This window comes from Moschus berezovskii, chromosome 19 (genome assembly GCF_049115385.1).
Source record: "Moschus berezovskii isolate FMDL1 chromosome 19, NW_MosBer_1.0, whole genome shotgun sequence".
In the NCBI taxonomy this organism is placed as follows: Eukaryota; Metazoa; Chordata; class Mammalia; order Artiodactyla; family Moschidae; genus Moschus; species Moschus berezovskii.
This window is the reverse complement of record NC_142478.1, coordinates 67,583,220-67,598,982: the sequence shown is the minus strand read 5'-3', so window position 1 is coordinate 67,598,982 and position 15,763 is coordinate 67,583,220. Positions and strand designations below refer to the sequence as shown.

The 15,763-nt window shown below is 52.7% G+C and overlaps 2 protein-coding genes across 5 annotated transcripts in view; both read right to left on the bottom strand.

Annotated features, from left to right (window-relative positions):
• The window catches only part of TMEM119 (transmembrane protein 119), a 30,991-nt gene extending 19,557 nt beyond the window's left edge, over positions 1 to 11,434 (bottom strand). The window contains exon 1 of the mRNA XM_088828278.1: positions 10,471 to 11,434. The gene's annotated coding sequence lies outside the window, so the exon portion shown is untranslated. The remainder of the gene's footprint in view (positions 1 to 10,470) is intronic.
• Positions 224 to 15,518, bottom strand: SELPLG (selectin P ligand). 4 transcript variants are annotated; one of them, XM_055405370.2, is made up of 3 exons: positions 13,084 to 13,226; positions 12,276 to 12,391; positions 224 to 2,061 (listed from the first exon to the last, which is right to left on the bottom strand). In XM_055405370.2, the coding sequence occupies exon 3, from the start codon at positions 2,054 to 2,056 to the stop codon at positions 827 to 829; it is 1,230 nt and encodes a 409-aa protein (XP_055261345.2). In that variant the 5' UTR covers positions 2,057 to 2,061; positions 12,276 to 12,391; positions 13,084 to 13,226; the 3' UTR covers positions 224 to 826. The 4 variants fall into 4 exon arrangements, with proteins under 4 accessions (XP_055261345.2, XP_088684401.1, XP_055261344.2 ...); XM_088828275.1 differs by lacking the exons at positions 12,276 to 12,391; positions 13,084 to 13,226 and adding an exon at positions 15,494 to 15,518; XM_055405369.2 differs by lacking the exon at positions 12,276 to 12,391.
• Between the last annotated feature and the right edge of the window lie 245 nt (positions 15,519 to 15,763).

Sequence of the window (15,763 nt, the reverse complement as noted above, 5' to 3'; positions counted from 1 at the left end):
CTGTGTCATGGGTGGCACCGGACAAAGTGGTTCCTGGGGCCAGCATTCTCTGCCCCTCGACAGACTGAGCCCCTCCCCCAGCGCCCAAGGATACACCGAGGTGCCCCCTGAAGTAACTCCAACAGCCTGTGCAGGGAGTTTCCTAAGGGGCCTGGGGCTGGGGGAACAACAAAAGGACCCACTCCCCACCTGAAGGAGGCAGCTTGAAGCATTCACTCAGCCATCACTTGCTCACCAAACATTTACTGAGCATCTGTGCCATCCTGGGCCCTGAGCTGGGCCCTGGGAGACCTCTGTGAGCGCCTCAATCAAGGCCCTGGGGGGAGGCGAGGGAGGGCAGGATAGGGTTAGGATGTCACTAGATGATGGCTTGTAGGTCCACAGAGCCCCTAAGGAACCTGCCCAGTCCCCACAACTCACCGTGGGTTCCTGGAAAGATACCCCACATCGGGGTGGGGGTGACAGAAAATGAGCTAAGGAATCCAGTTCAGAGTGCCCCCTTCCTGTGCAGTGACCGTAGCACCCAGGAGGAAATGGTAGCGGGCATGGCTGCAGGGACGAACTCTGAGTCCTCCTGGGTGCATGAGGATGAGACCCCAGAGGCCGGGGAAGGGAGGCGTTAGAGGGAGCCCAGGACACATGGGGGGTGGGCAGGGAGCCGTTCTGTCTGCCAGGCCTGCTTCGGTGCCTGGAGCCTGGCTGCTCTCAGTCCTGTGTGTGGTGGCCCAGGTCCCCGCCCTAAAGATTCCCGTCTCCAGGGGGATCCAAGGCAGCCCAACCCGCAGCTTAGAGCCTCGGCACGGGCCTTGGCTCAGCAGCTCGAGAGCTAAGGGAGGAAGCTGCGCAGGGTGAGGTCATCCCCTTCGTGGTCCTCCCCCAGCCCCGCCTTCCGGCCCTGGTCCTTGGCCTTGGGCAGATCCCCGTTGCGCGTGGGAGCAGGCCCCTCACCCCCCTCGGGCAGCAGAGACGAGATGCAGACCATCTCACTGGGGGAGTGATCGCGCACGTGGTAGAGGTGGTTCTTGCGGGAGAGGCGGATGGCCAGCACCACAGTACACACGAGGAAGACGGTGGCCAGCAGGGCCAGGATGAGGATGGCCAGCAGACACTGCTTCACGGGGCCTGGGTCTGGCAGGCCCTCGGCGGGGATCGGGGCCACGGAGCTCCAGGGGAAAAGGCTCTGACCTTTGCTCCCAGTGAAGTCATCAGACCAGTCACCAGCTGCCACAGTGGTGCCCTTGGGAGTATCAGAGGCCACAGGAAGGGCTGTGGTTAGGCCCCTTGTGGTAGCAGGTCTCGTGGGCAGGGCCTCCACAGTGGTTGGATCTGTGGGCAGGGCCGGCATGGTAGTGGGCTCCCTGAAAGGAGCTTCTGTGGTGGCTGGTTCCGTGGGCAGAGTCTCTATGATTTTGGATTCCGTGGACAGAGCCTCTGTGGCTGCGGGTTCTGTGGACAGGGCATCAGTGGCTGCAGGTCCTATGGACAGGGCCTCTGTGGCTGCGGGTTCCGTGGACAGGGCCTCTGTGGCTGCGGGTTCCGTGGACAGGGCCTCTGTGGCCATGGGTCCTGTGGACGTGGACTCTGTGGCCGCGGGTCCCGTGGACAGGGCCTCTGTGGCTGCAGCCAACTCTGCGGATGGATCCTTCATTTTGGGAGGGATTTCAGTGGCCAGTTCTCTGGTCATAGGGACCAGTGTGACCAATTCTGCACTCAGTGTCTCGGTGGTGGCCCCTATGGCACTCAGGACAGCAGAGTCCCTTGTGGACACCTCCGGAATGAATGACTCAGATGTCACAGGCCCTGCAGACTCCCTCTGCCCCCGTGTTGCCACCACAGGCAGAAACTTGGGGTCCTCGGTGCTATCATCAAGCATCTCTGGAGGGTCCGTTTGTCCAATGTACTCATAGTCTGGTTCATCGTCTTCTGCGTATCTCCCACCATCACCTGGGTACAGGGGGCCTGGGGCCATCACAGTTTCTTTCTTGCTGGTCACCCACAGCTGGAGGCTGCTGCCAGGGCCCAGCAGGGCCAGAAGCAGCAGAAGTTGCAGAAACATGGCACCTGGAGGGGGGACATGGACAACGGGACGTCAGGATAGCTACACCCCTGGGCCCACCAAGCACCCTTGACCGTGACCCTGAACAGTCACAGCTGGTAGCACATCTGGTGCACAGAAGCCCCTCCACAGAGAGCAGCTATTACTGCTTACCAGCATCAGTGAACCCACCTAGGGGCACTGTTCAACTCCCTGGACCCAGTGCGCAGAAATGTATTGATATTTGCCTCAGACCTCCCTGGTGGTCCAGTGGTTAAGAATTCGCCTGCCAGTGCAGGAGACACGGTTCAACCCCTGGTCTGGGAAGATTCCACGTGCCACTGGGCAGCTAAGCCTGAGCACCACATCTACTGAACCTGTGCTCCAGAGCCCCTGAGCGACCTCTATGGGGCCCACTCTCCACATCTGCAGAAGCCTGCGTGCCGTAGAGCCTGTGCTCTGCAACAGAAGAAGCCGCCACAATGAGAAGCCTGCACATCGCAACTGGAGAGCAGCCCCCCTCATTCATCGAAACTAGAGAAAGCCCATGTGCAGCAGCAAAGACCCATGCAGTGTGGAAAGGTAACATTAGATCTTCCACTTATATGGACTTCTGTGTCACTAACTTCTCTTTCTGCAAACATTGACAGTGTCTCATGAGCACAGCGGTACCTGTGTACAATTCCTAAATATATCAACGTACCTAACTTGTCTAACAATGGGGCCCATGAGCAAGGGTTTGGTGACCACGGGACTACAGGATAAAGATGCTCGTCTGGCCCTCTGAGGCCTCTTGGAGTCTGACGCTGACTCCTCTCTCTGCATCCCCCTGTTCCACTTTCCCTTATCTTGGCTCCCATCCCACACAACCCTGGCCTGTCCCTCAGATTCTCAGGCTTCTCATCCTTTCTCAGTGTCTGGGCTTGATCCAGTTCCCTTTGGCTAGGTCCTTGCTTACATGATGGGGATGATAGCACCTCCCCGTAGACTATTGTGAGGATAAAATGAGGTGATATGTACAAAGCCCTTAGCATTTTGCTCCCATCTCCAGCTCCTGCAAATAGAAGCTACTTTGGTTCTTTCAGTAAATCTATGCTGTAAGTCTTCAAGGGCCCAGAGCCATCAACTGCTCTATCTGGGGCCAGGAGAAAAACCCAAATCTGATGTGAACAGCCTGTCCTCAGTGAGCTGACAGTCATCTTGTTTGCCTGTGGGTAACAAAGGTGACTGTCTTCGTATCACCCCCAGCCTCCTGACCAGGTACCCGGAAAGGGTAGTGCCTCTCCCTTTGGCCGTGTGGTTGGTCTCTCTTCTCGGCCTTGTGCAAACTCATGCCTCCTGGGTTTCTCTCTCTCCCCTTATTCTCCCCCTGGCAGTGGCTGGTATTTGTGGGATTCAAAATCTTGCAGCTGAGAATCCTGTGGTGACCAACAGCTGTGTTTCGGGGTGAGATTCCTCAATTCCCTGACATAGTACCCTTCAGAAATATGCAATCCAGGGTACTGTGGAAGGGGCCAGGTTGTGGTCCCCAAGGTGGGCTTTCCCCCCAACCCACCCCAGCACACAGAGGCAGCCCAGGGCAGAAGAGGGAACACTGAGCTGCTGTGTAAACTGAGCAGATCGCTTCACCAAGTCTGAGCCTCAGTTTCCTCATCTGTAAGATGGGTGGTATTGTCTCAAAGATGAGAACGGAATGAGATGCTGCAGGAAGGTCCCCTGATGCTGGCATCCAGCAGGGGGCTACGGACAGAGGAGCAGAGGAGATGGGGGGTGCCTCTGACTCAGGAGGGTACGAAGGTGGTGACCTCCCTACCTCCACACGTTAGGGAAGCTGCAGAGACCTGTGTGAGAGCAGAGACTTCCCTGCCTGTTCGGGATGCAACAGGGAGCACTGGGAAAAGCCAGTATCTCCCTTCCTGGGCCTAAGCCGACCAGTTCATCCCAGAGTGGAGCAGAGCCTGGATCATTTCCAGTACTTTTCCTTGTTTTTTTTTTCAGTTGGAGTATAATTGATTTTACAATGTCGGGTTAGCTTCAGGGGTACAGCAAGGTGATTCCAGTATACATTTGTTGATACATGTATCTATTTCTTCAAAGCATTTTCTCATTTATTTGATACCTTTCCTTGTACTTCATGTAATTCAGAGCAGAGAGCATTTGTTCATCATTTGTTGAATGTCTGTAACTCACTCACAGACCCTCTGCTTCTAGACTCAATTCAACCTCTCACATGTTAGTTAAAATTATGATGGTTTCTAAAATGCCAGTCTGATCTTACCTTAAAATAATTTCTTAAACTGAACAATGATATTTAATGATATCACAGATATCCTCATTTTATTGAGGAGGGATAAAGCTCAGAGAGGTAGAGCGACTTGCCCAAAGACACACAGCTGCCAAGTCGCAGAGACACGATCCTAAGCTAGCGAGAACTCAGGAAGGCTTTGTGGAGAGACCTAACCTAGCTGAGAGGGCAGAAGGAGCAAAGGCTTGGAACACAGCTTAGCTTGGTGGGTTTGTGGCTGCCACTGGGGACCCAGTTAGGAGAGGGAGGGCAAAGAAAGGATGAGGAGGACTTTGAAGGCTGTAACACCCAGAAAGGCCAGTGCTCTCCGTGCCATGTACAGAGCAGAATGAGGGAATCTTATGCAGGGCACAAGATTGCAAGCACATTTTGTGAGGTCCAACAAAAGGATGTTCAAGTCTCAGCTCTGTCCCTTACAAGTGAAATCACCTTGACTCAGATCTTTGCCTTTCTGAGCCTCAGTTTCATCATCTGTAAAATGGGAACAACAAATGCCACCCATCTTATAGGGCTCTGGGGAGAATGCAATGAGATAATGAATTCAAAAATGCCAGCTCACAGCTCATGCTTAATAAGTGTGTCATACACACGTGCGCGCACACACATTCTTTGCCTCTGAATTTGCCTTTGGGAGGCAGACATTCTTTGCACCTCGGGAAAGAGTATATGGCCTAATTTTGGCCCCACTTTCCTGACGGCAGGGGACTTTAAGAAGAAGCCATATTTAGGACATATTTCGTAACTGAGCTTGGGTACTACCCCCACTACCCCCACTTGGGCAGTTCTCGGTTCCTGGAAGACAGAGCTCTTAGCCACTTCCTGGAAGCAGAAAGGGAGAAACAAAAACAGAAGACCCAACCCACTGGCTCCTGGGTCAGGGAGGTACCTGGGTGAGTCAGGGAGGTTGGGAGGGTACTGTGGAAGGGGCCAGGCTGTGGTCCCCAAGGTGGGCTCTCCCCCTGCACCCATCCCTTCACACGGAGGCAACCTGGGGTGGAAGAGAGACCACAGAGCTGCTGTATAACCTGAGCAGATCACTTCACCAAGTCTGAGCCTCAATTTCCTCATCTGTAAGATGGGTGGTATTGTCTCAAAGATGAGAACGGAATGAGATGCTGCAGGAAGGTCCCCTGATGCTGGCATCCAGCAGGGGGCTACAGACAGAGGAGCAGAGGAGATGGGGGGACCTCTTGACTCAGGGAGGGTACAGAGGTAGCGACCTCCCTACCTCCCTACGTTAGGGAAGCTGCAAAGACATATGTGAGAGCAGAGACTTCCCTGCCTGTTCGGGATGCAACAGGGAGCACTGGGAAAAGCCAGTATCTCCCTGCCTGGGCCTAAGCCGACCAGCTCATCCCAAATGTTCCCAGTGTTAGCACTGACCATCCCTCGTCCCCATCAGTCTCAGGCAATCCAGGACCCTGGGACCTGCCATACTGTGGGCTTCAAGGGGAAGCTTACTGGGGACACAGCAGCCTGGAGCCAGGCTGCAGCTGGGCAGGCCTCACCCATATGACTGAAACCCACATGGTTCCCAGAGGCTCTGTGACTCCAAAGAGCCTCGCCGGTAACAAGGAGCGGAACAGAGTGTGAGCAGCATCTATGGCAGGCAGGATAATGACTTTCATCTTTGCCAGGACACGTGTGTTGTGCCCTAACAAAAACAACACGGTATAAACCCCCCACTGCGGATGGCCCATCTCACTATCGCATCATCTGGGGGACCCACTGGTCTACCCCCCCAGCGCTGGCCGCTCTGGTTCCTGTTACACAGATTAGGGAAGCAAGGCTGAGGGCAGTGAAGCCATTTCCTTCAGCCCCCACGTTTTGCCTCTTCTCTCCTCTGATGGCAGGAAAATAGTCACTTACCACCAGAGAGGGGTGGGCAGGGCACAGAGAGAGGGGCAGAGAGATGCCATACCCTATTTGTCTTGTCGCTTGCCCGATGGAGGCGGTCAGACACTGCCCGTTTCCTTCCACCCTAAACTGGGGCACTTCTGCCTGAGCTACACTCAGGCAGTGTAGACTAGCGAGCTGCCAGGGGCCACCCCCGCCCTACCCCCAAGCTCTGCACAGCTGCCCTGGACCACTCAGGAAAGAAGCTCATGGGACTCAAGAAGTTTGGGACCTCCCATCTGGAATCCTGAATCCCAGCATTCAAAAGCTTGAAATCTATAGGATCCGAAGGATGGAGCATCTCAGGGTGTGGGTTGAGCAGCCTCAAGAGAGGGGATCCAGTGGAGGCCCAGGCGTCCCCCCCGACCCAGACCCCAGCTCAGGTCTGAGTGCTGCTGGACTGGACATGTGACCAAGGAGGACCCTGTGGGGCCTTCCTAGGACAGACACCGCACCCCCCACACACACATATTCTCTGCTTTAGCTCTTCCCTGAAGTACCTAGATAACAGTACCTGATGCACGATTCCTGAGTTGTTTTACAGATGCTAACCCTTCCCCCACCAGGTGGATGAACACATAGCCCCAGACCTGCACCTGAGGACTGATGATGATAACTCTGTGATGCTGCCCTGTTACCTAACCATCAACCAATCAGAATGGTGCAACTCTCCTCCTTCCCTCATCTGGCCTTTAAAAATGCTTTCCAGGACTTCCCCAGTAGTCCAGTGGTTAAGACTTCTTTCAAAGCAGCAGGGGCTCACTAAAGACAGCTGTTGTCATTGTCATTCTGAATGTAAGGTCAAGTCCCTGAAAAGTCTGCAACCCTGGGACAGCTGTGACACACTTCTGACCTTGTTTGTTAGAGAGAGTCAGAGCCAGAAGCCCCAGGAGCCTGGGTGCCATACACAGCCTCAGTCTCCTGTGGTTTGCGAATCACATGTATCTAGTGTAGACAACACTCTGGGCACTGTTCTAAGAGCCACGCATGAACTATTAGCTCACTCAGGCCCCACAACCTCCTCATATTAACTCCATGTGAAATATGGGGAAACTGAGGCTCACTTGGTGCTTAGAATCACATGGCCAGTAAGAGAAGGAGCAGGAATTTGAACCTGGGTGGTCTTGCTCCAGAGCCCACCTCATAGTCACAGCTCTGTACCACCTGTGAACCAGGCCTGGACATTCTCCGGAGCCAGAATAAATGCTGCTTCCTCCAAGAAGCCCTCCCAGATTGCCCAGGCATGCTTAGTCCAGTTGTTTAAACCTTTTTAAAAAATGCTTGTTTACTTTCAAAACATCCATTCCCATCAGCCCATAAATGCTAAATAGGAACCAGAGACTCTTATGACTCATGCTACATGCCCAGGGCTTAGCAGACAGGTGCTTGGTAGGCGCTGTGATATTGGTCCATTGGCGCGCAGGCAGCATGGCCGGCCACCTCCATCAGACCGCCAAGTCTCCAGTGGATGCCCAGTCCCCACAGGCCTGGCATCCTGGGGGCTCATTAAAGGCGTGTTGCAGGAGTGGACACCAAAGTGAGACCTGGCAACAGGCTCACAACTGCACAGGACATGCCATCTGCAGGCTTTTGGCTTCACATTCGTCATCCTGCACTTCCCAACCTTTTCTTATCAATCACCCCAGTCCCATCAGGGAGCCTTTCCAGACAGGATGCATGTGTGCCCAGCTGCTTCAGTCGTGTCTGACTCTTTGTGACCCCATGGACTATAGCCCGCTAGGCTCCTCTGTCCATGGAATTCTCCAGGTGAGAATACTGGAGTGGGTAGCAGGGCTTCCCTGGTGGCTCAGACAGTAAAGAATCTGTCTCAATGCAGGAGACCTGGATTCTATCCCTGGGTCAGGAAGATCCCCTGGAGAATTCCATGGACAAAGGAGCTTGGCTGGCTACAATCCATGCAGTCACAGAGTCCGACACGACTGAGCGACTAACACTTTCATTTTTTTTTCATACCTGTTGAATGTTATGTGGCCCTTCACAGGGACACAAACCACAGTGACATCTAAGATTATTTTTTTGCCTTCCTCTCATCCTCCAAAAAACCCAACTCTTGGAACTTCCCCAGTGGTTTTAGTGGTGAAGACTCCAACCCAATGCAAGCAGCATGAGTTCAATCCTGGTTGGGGAACTAAGATCCCACAGGCCCCTTCAGTGTGGACAAAAACTGGAAAAGTCTCAACTGTTGTACCCAAATTTGCTGGTCTGGTAACAGAGGAGGTGAGGGCCTTCCACAAATGAATTCACTGAGACCTACATTTGGTTTTAGCTTAAGAACTGACAATTTTCAGAGGATATCTGTAGACAGACAGACGGACCAGCACACGGACACACATACACACCAGCCATCCTGTAACAGAAGAATAAGCCTGACTCCATCTTTTCTGCCTTTAAAAGACGGGGAATGTTTCAAATATCCCCAAAAAGAATCTTCTGGGGGTGCATTTTGGGTAAGTGAGTGGTCTGATTACAGCTATGCTGCTGCTGCTGCTAAGTCACTTCAGTCATGTCCGATTCCGTGTGACCCCATAGACTGCAGCCCACCAGGCTCCCCCGTCCCTGGGATTCTCAAGGCAAGAACAATGGAGTGGGTTGCCATTTCCTTCTCCAATGCATGAGAGTGAAAAGTGAAAGTGAAGTCGCTCAGTTGTGTCCAACTCTTAGTGACCCCATGGACTGCAGCCTACCAGGCTTCTCCATCTATGGGATTTTCCAGGCAAGAGTACTGGAGTAGGGTGCCATTGCCTTCTCCGGATTACAGCTATGAACCCCTGACTAAGAGGAAGAGGACATTTTATCATAATGATGTGGGGCCACAGTACCAGTTAGGATCTGAGAAACCCTGGCCTTTGAATGGCTCTCTAAATTACAATACAATCGTGAAATTAGAACCATTCTGTGAAGCAGTGGGGAAGAATGGTAAAATCCCCTCTGTGCAAGCAATTACATCAGGATGAGAAAAGTCCTAAGGTTGTCGCCTTACACAGGCCTTTCAAAGGCCTGAAAAGAAGCCCGAGGGAAAACCTGTCTCACAGGAAGAGAAGGAAAGGAAGGAGACTGAAGCCACGCTGCTCCAGGCCTGAAGTGCTCCTCTGGCGGAGCTGGCTCTCCCAGCCACGCCAGCCACTGTGCCAACATATCCTCTCCTCCCACTGCCTCCCGTTCTTCTTGCTCCAGCCCCACTTCCCAATACCGGGGCTCGGGAAGTGGTTGGACTGGTTTCCTCTCCTTAGAGGGATCAGTTATCCTCCTGGGCACTGGAACCTGATCTGGTGTCACTCTCGAAGACCCAACATGGCACCCTATTTGGACCAGGAGCCACTCCCAGAGCAGGGCAGTTATCCCATAGAGGGCATAAATGAAAGGGCCAGCTGAATGTTCAGATGATGAATGAAGAGGCCTGGGGCTCCTCTGGATTTATGACACTCAATTCAGATATTCCCAGGAGCCCTGGGCAAAACTGACAATGAGTAGCAAATTGGTTGATTTTCTGGTAGACGCGGGGGAAACAAACTCCAAGCTAAACCCTCAGTTTAGTCTTTGAAAAGATCCTGATGCTGTTAAAGATTGAAGGCGGGAGGAGAAGGGGATGACAGAGGATGAGACGGTTGGATGGCATCACCGACTCAATGGGCATGAGTTTGAGTAAACTCTGGGAGTTGGAGATGGACAGGGAGGCCTGGTGTGCTGCAGTCTATGGGGTCACAAAGAGCTGGACACGACTGAGCAACTTAACTGAACTGAAACCCTCAGTTAGCACAGAGAACCTCCCAGTCTACCCCAGTCACTGGAGCATCAGGGAAAGTACAGAGGTGATCTTTTCACAACCACTGGAATGCCAACTAGGAAATCTGATATTAAAATATAGTTTCTTGTACATGCCTGAATTCCCTATCCTCATCCTAGGCCAAGATCACCTCTGTAAACTAAATGCTCAAGTGACGTTTTCCGACAGGACCACTAGATATCAGAGTCCCACTGAAACATGCTTTGAAACCTAGAGAGGGCTCTCCGAGAAAACTCAGAAAAATGGACAAAACTTAGATGATCTCCCTGAGGTCTACAGAAAGGTAAGACCAGAAGTATGGGCCAATGGTATCCCAAGAAAGGCAAGTTATCCCCCAATCTGTATTGCCTAACATCAGAGTGACAACGTGCTTGCTTTTATCTACAAATATAAGCCACGTATCATATTGATTGGAAACTACTCACGTACCTGGAGATAAGGCCTTGCCAGTTGCCCTGCAACGGATTAGAGTGGTTCCCAGAAGCAAGTTTAAATTAAGCCCTTTTGAAGTATTAGATTCCTGGTGTCCGCCTGACCAGGAGAACCTGTAGCCAACAGGTCCACAGGCTCGGCCTTGCAATCCATGAGATCTTCAGTTGCTGTTTCAAGTCAGTCTCCTACCATATAAGTAATGAGGACTTCACTCTCTCATTTCATTGGTACTTGTTGGAAAGGAAATGCTTTAATCAAGCTCTGTCCAAGTGTGGCCAACGGCAAATATACAAAGATAGTACATGACAGAGCAGCCTCGGTGCCCTCAAGTGCTGGAGTTTATATATATGTAAAGAGGAGAAGGGGGCGACAGAGAATGAGATGGCTGGATGGCATCACCGCCTCGATGGACGTGAGTCTGAGTGAACTCCGGGAGTTGGTGATGGACAAGGAGGCCTGGCGTGCTGCGGTTCATGGGGTCGCAAGGAGTCGGACACGACTGAGCGACTGAACTGAACTTAAAGCGGAATTATATATATATACACAAACGTGTGTGTGTTCAAGGGCTTGTCTCATTGTGCACACATGCTCACTCAGTGGTGTCCAGCTCTTTGTGACGCTGTGGACTGTAACCTGCCAGCTTCCTCTCTCCATGGGATTCTCCGGGTGAGAGAACTGGAGTAGGTTGCCATTTCCTCCTGCAAGGGATCTTCCCAACCCAGAAATCAAACCCACGTCTCCTTCACGCTTTGCACCGGCAGGCTGAGCCACCTGGGAAGTCTGTTTGTCTAAGTGAACTGCAAAAAGGCCGGGCATGTCCTCATAATGCAAACTGCTTCTGCTCAGCCTCGGACTTGGGGATACTTCCAGTTTCAAGCTGATAAATTCTGCTCCACCGTCACCCCTTCCTTGCCCCTGTTCAGCAGGAAGCAGCCAGAGCGATCATTGACCCGACCCTCCCCCAGCCCCACCGCTGCCAACAGTGGGGAGCTGTAACAGAGAAGAACAAACCTGTCTCCATGTTAGATTATTCCTTTAGCTCTAACCTTTGTATTCTGTTGCCTCTGGTTAGGCCTTCTGGCTCTGCACTTTGTACAGGAAAAAAAAAATTGTCACCTATAGCGAGAAATACATATACCATTTCTCAAGGCTCTGCCTCCCAGACTTGACCTTTAAAGGTATAACAGTTTTCCATTCATATAGAGATTAAAAAGTTGCTGAACAAAAAACAATGGTCTTGTTAGAGGTTTATAAGAACACCACGACCAGAACTATTGTGGACAGCTGCAAGAACAAAGGATCCCAACTCCAAGAAGTTTGCATCAACCACCCCACCCCTCCCCTTTTAGCATAAAAGAAGCCTGGGTCCTAACTCAGGTAAGATGGTTCTTTGGGACACTAGTGGGCCATCTTCTCAGTCAACTGGCTTTCTGGATAAAGTTGCTCTTCCTTGTACCAACACCTTGTCTCTCAATGGAATTTGTCCTGTCCTGCAGTGAGCAGTACAACCAGTAACAATCCTATTTCCTTCTAGCCAGAGGCCACCCCCACCCTCTGCCTGCCCCAGCTCAGCAAAAGGAGACCCAGAGACCAAAACCTGGGATCTCTGTGGACTCCATAAGGGTCCGGTGACCAGATGAGGCCACCACAAGTGCAAGCCTGGCCACCTCCCAGCCGTGCCGCTGTGGGCAGCTGCTTCACCCCTCTACACCTTGGTTTCTTCATCTGTTAAAAGGGGGCACAGAGCTCTCAGATGACTCCCTGACCCCTCTGAAGGCTGAGGTTCCCAGGCGGTACTCAACCCTGCAGCCCAGCCCATTCTGTTCAATTTCAGTCTCCCCGGTCTACCGGCCAAGCCCAGTGAGGAAGACGTCTACCATGCAGGGTGTGGCCTGCCTGAGGCAAGGGGAGCCACATTCTGAGAAAAAAAGAATTCCAGGCAACCTGAGCCTACCCGCCCTGATCCTTTCCTCCTCTCTGTGTTTGTGTGTGTATAGGGAGACACTGCTTGAGCCACCAGCCCCCCACCATCCGCTTATATGCCCCTAAAGCCCTCCAGGCACAAAACAGGAATATTCTCATCATTATTCTGACTTTCTCTTTTGCTCACAGTAGTTTCTTAATTCTAATATTTTAATAATTTGCTGTGCACACACCTCCCTTCCTCAGTCCTATGAAAATGTGAAGAACACAGGTTTGAAAAATGCTATTTTAAATGGATCCACAGCCTGAGCAAATCCCTTAACTGAGACTTGGTTTCACACCCATGAAGGGGTAGGATGATGTTTAGGGAAACAGTCCTGATTTCTCCATTAAAAAAAAAAATTCACAGTAACCCCCAAGCCGGCAACTGCTGGCAAGACTCGTGGGAAGGGACGGATGAAAGTTGAGGTGGGTAGGACCCAGAAGAGACAGCAAAATAAAGCTATGAACTCCAGGCACACCTCAATCCCGAGTGCCCAGAGTGCTGGGATGCCCTTACCAGGGGCTGCAGCTCAGGCCCTGCCTGGGGCTGGCCCCAAACCTGCCCTTGTCTGTCAGACAGGCCTGCTGGCCCCTGGGGACTCTACCACCCAACCACTCCCCATGGTTTTGCAAGCTGGCACTTACCGTGCTCAGCAGACCATGGGACAGCCACCCTGTGGGCCCAGGAGAAGTGGTTCCTTTGTTTTAGCGACAAGGACCCAGCCTGTGCTGCCGAGCACGGCTGTGGCACCCCTGCCGTGGTCTCGGATCGCGCCAACCCCCAACGGCTACGTATAAAAGAAGGAAGCGAGAGTGTGGTTACTCAAAGCCACGTGACAGCCCACACCCCCTTGCTTGTGACAGCTTCGGGGACGTTGATCAAGCCTGGTGGGGAGTGGGAGACAGGGCCCCGCGGAGCCTGAGGTCACTCTCAGGTTCCTGTAACCAAGCAAACACCTAGAACCATGTGGGAACTAGTGAGGGAGAAGTAGCTGGGAGGAGGCTCGAGTTGAGAAGGGCCACAGTATTGCTCCACGGGGATGGAGGGTGGGGTGAGAAGGCGCCCTGCCCTGGAAGGGAGGGATTGACCAGATGCAGAGGAGGGTGGTTCTCAATTCTTGGCCAAGAAAAGGATTGGGGGTGGGGGAGATTCAAATCACAGATCTTCCTGAGCTTTGCAAATCAAATGTAACCATTCTTTGGAGATCCAAGAATCTCTCGAAGGTGTCCAAGTGGTCCTTTTAGCTGCAATCAAGAACCTCTCTGGGGAGACAGACTGCAAAATCCATGAGGGCAAGTTCTGTCTGTTTTATTTCTCTTTCCTGTTTTGGTTCTTTAGCCAACTCTGACACCCCACCATCTTTGCTCTGAGACCCTAAGGCAAGTAATTCTGGGCTCTGGCCTTCTTGTGGCTGTTCATCTGATGAGGAAGCCAGCAAGTAAACAAGTAAACAGATCATTAGGACAGAGTGGTGTGGTCATGACACCCCTGGATGAGCCAGGGAAGGGCCCCAAACCTACCCTGGGCAGGGGAGGGTGTTGACATGAGACTCTTAAAAGGAAAAGTGGCCACTGAGATGACAAGCAGCCCAGGGAGAAGGCAACATCCCAAGGAAAGCTCAGAGCATCAGCCCAGGCTGGGAGGCCTGAGAATGCACAGACTCTCAAGGCAAGGAACAGGGAGGGCTGCCTTCCAGGGTCTGGCCAGTGGCTTTGTATTAATACAAGGTGGGGCTCAGGACACATGCACAGAGAGGAGCACATCCTGGCTTGTTGTCTTAAACTGAAAGTCAGAACCCCAGTGGGTGTTCGCATGACAGAATCTTGATCACTTTAGGAAGCTACAGCCAGAAGGGGACCCAAAGACACTCAGTCTATACAGGCAGGGAACCTGAAGCCCCCACAGAAGAAGGGAGACACTCAGAGATTCTTGCTTCTCCCCAGCAGGTGTGGGAACAGACAGCCCAGGCAGGGGCTGAGAAACTCTGAGTGCCTTACCCAGGGGAGGAAGGCCATGCCCCAATCATAAGCATTTCAGATATTAATACATCTCTTCCAGTCCGGGTTCACAAGCCCATTGGAGGCGGGACAGTCCTGCAGCTAGGCTCCACCCCAGATGTCCACCTCAAACCCCAGGTCATCCCGAACTAGAGCCCATCACCTGGTCCACAGGTGTGAAGTCAATGACAAGGTCCTCAAGACGCAGAGGTCAAGGGAACAGCGCTGGCCAGGAGTCAGAGACCTGTGTGATCCCCAGGGTGCCTTCCCCCATCCAGGTCCCGGTGCTTGATCCATAAAACAGGAAGCCCTCCAAAGATGGAAGATTGTCCAAGAACTAGGGGTGGATGCTAATGGCCAAGTCAGAGAGACAGGAGGACAGCTCTTATGGGAACGAACAATGGGGCAATCGCCCACCTGCCAGGGTGGAGAAAGGAGCAGTCCTGACTTTGCAGCAGGAAAGACCCGTGAGAGTCTGGCTCTAGGATGACAGTCTACACAGAGCGTGATCAACGAGGCAGACCTGCTGGAACTGAAGGAGCTCCTGGGATGTGGGACTTTCAGTGTTAAAACTGGGTCAGTCGCAGGCAAACCAGGATAAATTGATCATCCTAGAGTAGGGAGCAACCCCTCCCAAGCCACAGGGCCAGGGGACCTGGTCATTTGTTCAGTTGTGAATGGGGTGCCGGAGGCTGTTGGCCCACCTGCAGAATTGGGGTGGGGTACTGGCGAGGGGGTCCAGAGCAAGCAGAGGCAGGGCCCCACGTCCCCCAGACACCTCCTTTCCTCCCTGGCCCCTGTGCAGCTTCAAGCTGCTTCTCAGAAGATTCTGGCACAGCTGAAAGGAAAGTTAATTCTTCCACAGGCTGGCCCCAGGCCCTTACACCCCTGTGAGCTTTGAAAAACCATTGAGGAGCAGTGACCCAGAGGGGACCACTCACAAGACCAGGGGCCTGGCCACTGGCCTTTTACAAGCTGAGTGACCTAGGCAAGTCACTTCTCGGGAGCCTCGGTTTCCTCTCCTGCAAAGCCTTAAAATACAGAAGTTTAACGTTACCTTGGCTTCTGCTAAGCACCAGACACTGTGCATCTATCTGCTTTTAGGCTCACAGCAGCCTTTGGAGGTTAGGATGCTGAGGCTCAAAGCGAAGCTGTGCCTTGTTCAAGGTCACACAGAGTCAGTGGCAGAATCCAGGCAGCCAGAAAAAAGCCCCCAGTCTACGCCCCGGGCTCGTGTTTGTGCTGGCTGAGTGTTAGAGTGCTCTATGTAAGGAGGAAGGCAGTAATTGAGCAGCAGGTAAGTTATGTCAAGTTAAGACTTGTGCTG